The sequence below is a fragment of the Zonotrichia leucophrys genome, chromosome 18 (assembly GCF_028769735.1).
Source record: "Zonotrichia leucophrys gambelii isolate GWCS_2022_RI chromosome 18, RI_Zleu_2.0, whole genome shotgun sequence".
In the NCBI taxonomy this organism is placed as follows: domain Eukaryota; kingdom Metazoa; phylum Chordata; class Aves; order Passeriformes; family Passerellidae; genus Zonotrichia; species Zonotrichia leucophrys.
In genome coordinates, this window is record NC_088187.1 from 9822655 (window position 1) to 9832854 (window position 10200).

The following is a 10200-nucleotide window of genomic DNA, read 5'->3' on the forward strand; positions in this document are numbered from 1 at the left end:
GAAGTAAATAAGAAGTGCTGGGAAATAAAGCTGAGATTTAGAGGTTTGACAGGCTCTGTGCCCAGGTGTGAACATCCCAGTCTGGCACCAAAAATGGGGCACCAAGACTGGCAAAGACAGGGCCAAGCCCATTGCAACACTTTCACAATGGGTTACCCTCTTTATTCTCCCTTTTGTCCCTAAAGAACGTTGAAAGTCCACAACAACAAAAAAAACTCAGTTATTTGTAAACATAAATTTACCTAAATTTCACCTTTAGTGACCAGTCTGAATTATCTTTTTATCTCTAATTTTTCTCTGTGAAACAAGAGATTTTTTTTTTTTTTTTGCAAGAGTCTCACGAACATGGAAACAGCCTCGAAAAGTCCAACCCAAGCTGATGGAAGGAGTGGGGAGCGCTAAAGCAGACACAAGCAATCCCTTCTCTCTGAACCTGATGGCCTCTTTGCCCAGGAATTCGGGGGGCACAGGCTCCACATCGTCCCCCAGGAGCTCCTCAGGGTTTGCTGTGGCTCTGGGCACGTCCCTGCTGGAGCCTCTCCTGCTCCTCATCCAGTACGAGGCCTTCAGGAAGAACAAAGGAGGGGCTGGGATCCCATATTTGCCTGCCAGGAAAGCACAAAGATGGCCTGACATCAGCCAAAGGCACAGCCAAGACACCATGCTAGGCTAAACTTTAAGGAGTTTCAAATAGCACAAAATTGGTGCTTTTTTCCAGTCAAGCCCCTGCCAGGTTTGGAGCAGAAGTAGAGGAGACAAGGAGGGTGGCTCAAGGGAATTATGTCATGAATTCAGTGGTTTTTGTAATGAATTAAAGTATTGTCCTACACGTTATTACACTATAATCTCATAATTAGAAAGTAAAAATATTAAATTTAAATTGTTAAATATTTTGTTGTCATTGATTCTCTGAATCTGGCATGTGCCAGAAACAGAAAAATCACGACACCATAAATTTCTTTTAGTCCAAACCTTATTTTTGTTGAGTCCAAGAAAGGAGCAGCCCATCATTTCCTTGATATAGCCCATGCAATCCATGTAAATAAAAATAAATCTTTCCTACCTGGCAGAATTTTGTCGAAATACAGAGCCAGCAGCATGTACAAGACTGAGTCAAACACCAGCAGTATGTAGGTTGAAAATAAAAAGTATGCTTCCTCCATAAGGTTGGAAAAGGAGAAACCTATTCCATATTTCTCTAAATCAAAAATCTGAAATAAAAGAGGAAGAAGAATAAATTTCAGGCTGGAAAAATATGCAGATGCTACCAAGCCATGGATGCAACTGTTTTTTAAACCAGAAATAATCTGCAGTACTGACCAACTGTTCTTATTTTCTCTCTGGAGGGGAGGGGGAATGAATTAACTCCATGCAGAGATCTTCATGCTTTAATCCAGAATTTTTCAGAACAATCCAGAAACAGAAAAAAATATCAGAGTTTTAGAGGAGATCAATTAAAAAAAAAAACCTGATATGGGCACTCTTGATGTGACAGAGTCATGACAAAAATGTTCTAATTTACATAATGGTTTATTTAACCATATGGCAAATCAACAAATCAGTCCCTTTTTCTGCTGCTGCAGAAATCTCCTCTCCCAGGCAGATTTAAAAAAAAATAGATATCAAGAAATCAAATATTAGATTGCCAGAGCTAGCAGGAGCTGTGCAGCTATGACTAATGGAGAAGGGGGAACTGGATTTCTGCAGGGTGGGGATGGAGGAAGGGCAGCAGCAGCAGGAATCCATCCAGAGCTGCATTTGCACCGTCCCTGCTGCCGGGAAGTGTAGTAAACCCCTCAGGTTTAGCCAGGGCCCCTTGGAGAATAGAATGCTGACACAGCGGCAAAGAAGTTTCCTGTCTCCAGGGACATCCGCCTTGTACCTTATCCCTATAGCCATGTAAGGCAATATTGTGTTAAACCCTACTATTGGTCACTTATGGTCACTCTAACACCTTTGCCATTGGTCAGGATTGGATCCAGACCAAGAGTATAAAAGTAACATACTGTACCCCTACTAACTCGGAAGAAGAAGAGCTGAGACCCTTCACAGACCCCTACAATAAAGCCATACTCGTGGAACAGCCAGCGTCTTCTGCTTCTCCTCTCTCTGCCGTCTGCTGGAGCCTTAGGCCAAGGGAAAAGCTACCTAGCAAGCAAAGCTGAAATCACAAGAGCTGCCTAATCACTAAGAGCTGAATATCTCCCTGCTTGCTAGGGGCTAACCCGCGGCCTTGGTCTGAGAGCGAGCTGGCTTCTGGCACCCAGTCCCCTTGGGGACTGAGCTCTGGAGCGGTAACAGCTTGCATAAGATACGACCAAGCAAGGCTCATTTAGGGAAGGAGCAGGGGAAGGGCTGGGCAGCCAAGGATGCTGTCCCTGATGTTCCCGAGGATAATGGGGCTGTTGTGTGCAGGATGGGGACATGTGGAAGCTGCAGATGTGCACAACAGCAGATGTTTTGTGCCAAGGGCCCTGTTTGTCCCTGCATTCAGCTGCTTTTGAAGCAGGGGAATGGGATGGGGGTGTTGGAGCCCCTCAGTGCTGGCCAGCACTGCTCAGCTCACCTGGGGGCTGTGCAGAGGAAGGGAAAATGCCTGGCTGGTTTCCAGCTGGATTTCTGAGCTAAGGGCAGGAATTCCTGCACCTTTCTCCACCAGCAGGGGAAGGAGGGAAGGTTCAGCTGCAGGGGTGGTGCCCCCCTACCTTGACAATGCCAGTGTTGAAAGCAAAAGGACACATCAGACCAAGGAACCACTTCAGGGGATTGGGGACTTCTTCTATCAGCACTGCCAGGCTCAGGAACCCGAAGATGAAGATGATGAGGAAGCCTGTGGAGCTGGCAAGCTTGGAGGTCCTTAAGAGGGAGCAGAGCATGAAAACCAGGTGGACCTGTAAGGACAGGGCTTTCCTTCAACCATTGAAAGAAATAAATATTCTAAACAGCAGCACTTCCACCTGCCAGGCATCAGATCTCTGCTGAGCTGAGTCTGTGTAATAAAACCCACTCAAGCCCTTCTTAGTGGGTTGATCTGAGTTTCAAACTGTGCCTTTTGTAGCCAAACAAGATCCTGTCAGCCCTTCAGGCTGCAAACCAAATCTCTGCTGCTGGCCTGGAAAACCACTCAGATGTTCCAGCCAGCGTGGCCCACGAAGCTCCTGAGCCCTGTGCAAAAGGCTCTGGAGCAATGCTCAGGCTCATCAACAGGGTAATAAATCACGTGGGGAGGAAATCTGGCTTCAAAGCCGGACTTACACACGCCAGGCCATAGAGGAAGAAGAGGAGTAAGACTGCAGGGAAGCTGCTGGCGAAGAAGCGGTGGCGCAGCACCAGGGCCGTCAGCAGGCAGGAGAAGATCAGCACATAAAGGGAGTACAGCAAACTCCAGGACAGCCTGGGGAGGGACAGGTGCCATCAGCCCTGGCGGTCATTAACGCCTCTGCTTACAGCTTATCAGTCAGAAGTGTTTAAATTGAAATATTGATTATTTCCCATGGAAATAATTTCTTTTTCACGTCCTCAGGTGATCCAGCATAGGAGGAAATGCCCCAGACAGCAGAGGACACCACTGCCACGCTCAACCCTCTGGATGAGAAACTGAACAAATGCACTGATCAGTTGCATCAATTAATATTTGATGTAAATTTTCAATCAATGCAAGTATGTTTTTCCTTGACTGATTGAAGTATTTGCACAACAGTGTTTCCTTGTCTCTACCAGGAATCAATCTCACAGAGTGCTGGAGAAAAGTTATAAACCTGTTAAACTCATTAATTGGCTTCTCAAGGGCCTGTCACTGTCATATTTTCTGAAAAATCCCTTCACCAGGATTTCTTCTCCTGGGAAGCTGAGAAGCCTCAGAGAAAAAGGAAAATAATATTATCTCATTGCTTCTCCTGTGTTTGCTGCTTTGGAATGTGCTTGGAGATTGTTTATCCAACAGGTGATTGTTTCATCGGATTCATGTGAATTGTTTTTATTTAATGACCAATCGCGGCCAGGCTGCGTCGGGACTCTGGAGAGAGTCACGAGTTTTCATTATCATTCTTTGCAACCTTCTGTCTGTATCCTTTCTCTATTCTTTAGTGTAGTTTTAGTATATATTTCTTTAATATAATACAAGTACATAAAATAATAAATTAACCTTCTAAGAACATGGAGTCAGATTCTCAATTCCTCCTTCGTCCTGGGGACTCAGAAAACACCACAAGTGCCCAGGAACAGGCTGATTTTTGGCAAATGTGTCCCAGTTAAAAAAGAGCTCACCAAAATGAAATGTCCTGCAGGCCCATGGTCTTCATCAATTCTTTGAGCTGCTTCTTTTCTCGTGTGACATTCCTTGATAAGAAATACATGAAGGGCAAGAAGCACATCACGATAATGACCATGAAGTAGCCGTACTCCAGGCTGATGGAGAACATGATGCTCTGGGACTTCATTCTGGCACCAGCAATGGATTCCATTTCTTCCCAAACAGAATGATTTGTCACCATCTAAAGGAATGCAAGGTCAACAGATCAGTGTTTTGCTTATTTCCTGCAGTGGGATGCATTTATACAAGGAATATTCTGCTTCATCCTCCCTGGATTAAGTTTTAAAAACAGCTTTATTTTCTGACAAAGCCATCCCTTGCTATTCCCACAGCAGAGTTTGCCTTTCCTATATTATATTTAAAATAAAAGGATGTCTCCATCAGTTCCTAAATTGGATTTACCTCTATAATGGCAGCATCAATGCTGGACTGCAGGGACAGGAAGCCTTTGTACCAGTACCTTGGACTCTCACAGCTCTTCAAGGAGAAGTTATAGCAGGCATCTGCAAGGCAAAGGGCATCACACTAATGAAAAGTGATTAATTTTCATTATTAAATGTAATGACAAGAACACACTGGCACTATGGGAAAATCTTCAAATGGACAGTGACAAGAAAAAAAACCCAAACCACCCAAATTCAAACAAAAAAAACCTCAAACCACAATTCATTCCATCACTTAACAAATGTGGATTATTCCCACTCTGTTCACACCAGGCAACCACCCTGAAATTCTCATTTTGTATTACCTACGTCTCCAATGACTTCATTAGGAAGAATCACATGGGTGGTAGGAAACCTGAGGTGGTAGGAGAAGTTGTCCTTAAATACAACTCCTATAGTTTCCCTGTTTGAAATCCAGGCTTTCTCCATGGCTCTCTCATCAGCCACTTCCACTAGTTTTATACCTGTGGAGTGCCAGAAAAAATATTGCCGTGAGATTTTGTGAGTCTGGAATTGTGTCCAGAGGCGTTGAGGGAATGTTCTGCTTTCTCAGCACTGCAACTCCTCCTTTTCCAGTTCTCACTTGCCACTCTTGTGCCAGGGTCGGGGCAGGAACAGGTGAGAGGCAGGATCGTAGAAAAGGCAAAAAAGGCTTTATTCAAAAGAACCGCGTGGTTTTTATAGAGTGGTACAATAGGTTCTATTCTATTGGCTAACTAACATAAACCTCTTTCTCACGCACTGTCCTTTAGAGGAACAGAAAAATAAAGTAGAAAACCACCACCTGCAAATTGTTTATAGTCAACAAGTTATCACATCTTTCCAGCTCCCTAAAACTTCTCACAAGCTGCTGTTTGCCGTTTCTCTCTGTCCCATGGCATCCACACTCACTGGCCATGGAGGCAGCTCTAAATACTTCAGACTTTACCTGTTGAGAAGAAATGCACCTCAAAAGAATGTTTTTTAATGTGTTTTAAAAGTATTAGGGAATATTAGGTAAGGCAGAGCTTTCCAGTTCAGAAGGGCACACTGGCCTCACAGGTAGTTTAAATCCTACAGAGGAAATATTTGTGAAAATGGAGGATTCAGGATGAATTTTAAACCATCTCCTGACCAAAGACGCTGAAGAACCGCCACAACACAGCACGCACGCAACAGCTTCAACAACGACAAAATCCAATATTTAAAAAGCAAAACCCACCCGTCATGACAGAGCTGGAGGCCACTTTGCTCATGATGTGCCTGGTGGTGGCAGTGACGGGGGTGAAGGTGACGGTGGCCCCGGTGGCATTGAAGGCAGGGTCGTCCAGGTAGCCCAGGTGCTCGGCGGGCACCTCGGGGTGCCGGCTCTGCGTCATGAACACGAACCCGGACACGATGAACACCAGGGGCAGGAAGAGCAGGGACAGGATCCACTCCTGCACCAGGGAGAGCGGGGAGGAGAACGTCATGGCAGGATAGAAGCAGGTTCTTTGTGGGATTAAAATGGGAGCGGGAGGAATTCAGTCGTTGCTGGATTAAAATGTAAATAAGAGGGACTCGCTCACACCCATTTCTCAGGTGGGAATGAAGGGATTCTCTGCATTGTGCCCATCACCTGCTCCAAGAGCCCATCTGTGCTCTCATTTGTCACAAATCAGACATAAATATCACCATTAAAAAAAATAATTCGAGTCTCCAAGTGTTCATTACCAGTCAGGCTTTTCAAAAGTAGTTAAAGTTCTTAGATGGGGATGGAGAGATTCTCTGCATTGTGGCCATCGCCTTCTCCAAGAACCCATCTGTGCTCTCATTTGTCACAAATCAGACATAAATATCACCATTAAAAAAAACCAATTCAAGTCTCCAAGTGTTCATTACCAGGCAGGCTTCTCAAAAGTACTTTAGGTTCTAATTTTACCCAAAGAAGTTGGTGTCTAGGGGCATGCAGGGATTGGCCACTCTCAGTAGTTAGCTACTACTTTTATTTTGATTTTTAATTTTTAATTTTTTCATACCTGAAAGCTCTGCGTCTTCATCCTCCACTTGATCAGGACATTTTTCCACAAGAGAATTTTAGTTTGCTGGAATACACTTATATTCCTCTGGACTGTCTTCATCTTTGAACCTAGAGACAAATTCTTTTTGAAAATTGCTTTCAAATACAACAAAAGCCAAACCAGCAGCAACTGGTTTTATTTGCACAGTCCTTGCAGATGTGCAGTGAAGCTTTTTCTCCCATTTTACAGCAATAATGAGCTGAAGAAACTCAGATGTTGTGTGCTGAGCACAACCACCCCCGCAGCACAGGGTCCAAGAGACCTCATCACCCTCAACACACTCCAACCCTCACAGCTCAGCAGCAAATGCTGATAGAAATCAGAATTTCAGGCTTCCATGCTTCAGCATGGGGAGTTTGGGAGGAGTTCATCATTTATTGATGAAATATAAAGGGACTATCACATTACATGACCTAATAATCTTGGGTGGGCTCCATATCCAAGAAACAACAACAATATAGTCAATTAAAATCCCTAAAATCCTTTTGCTTGCAATTTTAATGTGCTTTAGGCTCAGCACCAAGAAGTGTTGAGCAACTCCTGGCTGTGGTGTGAGCTGAGCTCTTGTGTAAAGCAGCATCTGCTGAAGGGACCTCGGAGCTAATAGAGAGCAAATTCTTGGAAGTGCGTGGGAGAGATGTCACTGGCAGGTTATTAATGAGAAATGAGATAAAACTGAGTGGCCATGAGCATGCACTGAGGTGTTACTCCAACAGACAGGGCAGAATCCTCAAAACGACACGGTCCAAGCAAAACAAGGATTATTTTGCCTGGTTAATGTGGGAACTGAAAGAAGTAAAGCACAAAGCTGCCTGTCAGATTTCTGCAGATGAGACTTTTGCTTTTAACCATCCATAAAATATCCATGAGGACCTTTAATGAGCAAAAGGATTCAGTAGCTCCATGTAAAAGAGCTCTGTTCACATGGCCAAAGTGCTCTGCTGTCACATCTGGAGCTAAAATCTGCTTTTCAACAAAATCCTGATCTTCTCTAAGTGATTCTCAGGTAGAAAAGTCGGAGGTGTTACAGATCTAATCCCTTCAAGCCTTCCTGTCATAGGGAAGGAAGATTTACGTTGTGTTGTTCCCCTGGGGGACAATGCCTCCTGGTGCTGACAGGCAAAACAGACTTTATCTTCCTCCAGATATTTCTATTCAGCCCTCAGGGGCTGAATCTCTGGATGTGATGAGACAGCAGGCACTGAAATGCTGGAAAAGCAGCTGCAACCAATGGGCTGCAAACACTTGCCCTGGCTTTTGCCACCATCTCTAAACAGAGTTTTTCCTCACTGATGCTCTCATTAAACCCAGGTGTATAAAAATTTGAATTTAGTGTGTAATAACCTCTAGACTTCTTTGAATAATCTGTGGGTTTAAACTTGCTAATATTTGGTTGCTTTTTCACCCCACAGAAGTGAGGATCAGGAGGTTGAGTGTCACCTGCACATCTCCACCATTGCCACGGGGTTGGTGTCACAGCTAAAGTCCCTTGCCAGGTGGATCTAAGGGTCCCATGGAGTAACCTCAGCGGGCTGACAGTCCCAGGAGATCCTGGGGTGGAGAGTGGCACACCAGGAGCTCATCCTGGACATGCCCCATGTCCCCTGTGTGGTCACCCCTCAGTGCCCACTGACCCCGTGCTGCTGCAGGGTTTGGGCAGCTGGGGAAAATGTGGCACAACGGATTTCTTTGCTCCTGTGGTATTTTAGGAGGATTTTTTTAGAGCATAAGATGGACAGAACTTTTAAATCCAAACTTTAGCTTACACTGAAGGTAGGGAAAGAAACCTGCTCCTCGTATGTCCTGGATCATTTAAAATACTGAGCTGGAGCTGCTGCCTCCTTGTAGTGCTGAGAAACACTGGAAATAAATCTCTGCCACAAGCTGAGCTCCATTTGTGTGTTATTTCATCTCAAAGCAAGGTTTAAAAGACTCTGTTGCCTTTAAACACCCCTAAGCTTGACCCATCCTATTAGAAAGATGCCCCATGCCTCACCAACACATTGTATCCTCACCCAGTGTTATTAACAGCATTATCATTTACTGGCGGTTTCATACCTTCAAAATAACATTTGCTATTTAGGTTTAGGAAAAATGCTTCAGCCTTACCTCAGCAGGAAGGTTGCAGAGGACTCCAGAGCCTGTCCTGAGGAGCAGAGGTGCTGAGCCTCCCTGGGCTTGACTGGCTCTCCCAAAAACTCCCAGCTCTCTTTTCCCGTTTTTTCCCCCCTCAGGCACTTCTGCAAAAGACATTCCTCACATCATGGGTTCTTTTGTTCCCCTGGCTTCCTTGTCCTTCCTCCCTGGCCGAGCTCCAGCTTTATTTGTGTCAGAAGAAGCAAACAGAGCACATCGCTGTTGGGGCGCTGGAGCGCCTCGTCCGAAAAGTTAACTCTGGACATTCTTGAGTGGTGGCCAGGAGAGGAAAAACCAGCCCCACAACAAACCACACAGAAATCCTTTCTCTAGCAAACTCTGCTGTGTTTCTCAGTGCAGCAAGTGGGGCTGAAGTCAACAGAGATGTCACAGCACAGCCAGGGGAGGACAAAAGGTGGCAAACTCTTCCCGTGCCATCAGCCACAGAGCAGGAGCAGCAGAGAAGTGCTGCCTCCTGCATAGCTGCAGCTCTTCCAGCTAAAAAACATCTTGGAAGTGCTGAAATAAATGTCTCCTGACTAAGCCTGCACTCCTAAAGGGGATGGGTTTGGTTTCAGCCCAGGCTCTGGAGCGTGGCTGCCCAAAGCAGCATCCTTAGGCTGAGGAACCAGGGCTGGGAGGGACAGGAAAAGTGGAGCAGCTGGATTTGCTTCCTCCTGCTCTGCCTAGCAGGAAAAAAAACCACCCCTAAGGTTTAAATCCCATTCAGATGTGTCAGAGCGAGGCAGACAGCAGAGGTGCAGGAAGTCAGGGCACAGGATGGAGTTAAACCTGTCCCAGAACATCTCCTGGGTGTCCAAACCTTCTCCTTCTCTCCTTCCTAAAGGAAAACCAACAACCCTAACGTGAAGAGGGGGAGCTGCCAGGTGCCAGGCAGTGAATCTCAGCCTCCCCCCTGCCCACTTCCTTGGCAGAGCCCTGATGTTGGGAGATCCAGGTGGAAAGGAGAACTCCAGGGTGTGGGTGGCTGCTCTGGGCACTGCTCCTGATGCGGTGCCATCATGATGCAGCCCATCCATGAGCCAGGGCAGCCACCTGCTGGTACCTGCTGGCCCACATGCAGTGCCCAGACAGACACAGACACACATCCCAGCCTGCAGTGCCCAGACAGACACACACCCCAGCCTGCAGTGCCCAGACACACATCCCCGCCTGCCCAAAGCTCCTGCAGAATTCTCCCTGCTGTGTCCCAGCCCAGCACCACCCCTGCCTGCACCCCCAGCACCACCCACAGCAACCAGGGCAGCTC

General features: G+C 46.0%; 1 protein-coding gene across 2 annotated transcripts in view; it reads right to left on the reverse strand.

The window, feature by feature from the left end:
• Window positions 1-9068, reverse strand: part of LOC135455263 (ATP-binding cassette sub-family A member 9-like) — a 31258-nt gene extending 22190 nt beyond the window's left edge. For both annotated transcript variants that reach the window (XM_064728341.1, XM_064728342.1), the window contains exons 1-10: window positions 8904-9068; window positions 6753-6862; window positions 5957-6173; window positions 5061-5219; window positions 4715-4815; window positions 4267-4493; window positions 3256-3394; window positions 2706-2891; window positions 1064-1211; window positions 434-605 (exon numbers count right to left, since the gene is read on the reverse strand). In XM_064728341.1, coding sequence (XP_064584411.1) covers window positions 434-605; window positions 1064-1211; window positions 2706-2891; window positions 3256-3394; window positions 4267-4493; window positions 4715-4815; window positions 5061-5219; window positions 5957-6173; window positions 6753-6854 — 1451 coding nt within the window. In that variant the 5' untranslated portion in view covers window positions 6855-6862; window positions 8904-9068. The remainder of the gene's footprint in view (window positions 1-433; window positions 606-1063; window positions 1212-2705; window positions 2892-3255; window positions 3395-4266; window positions 4494-4714; window positions 4816-5060; window positions 5220-5956; window positions 6174-6752; window positions 6863-8903) is intronic.
• Between the last annotated feature and the right edge of the window lie 1132 nt (window positions 9069-10200).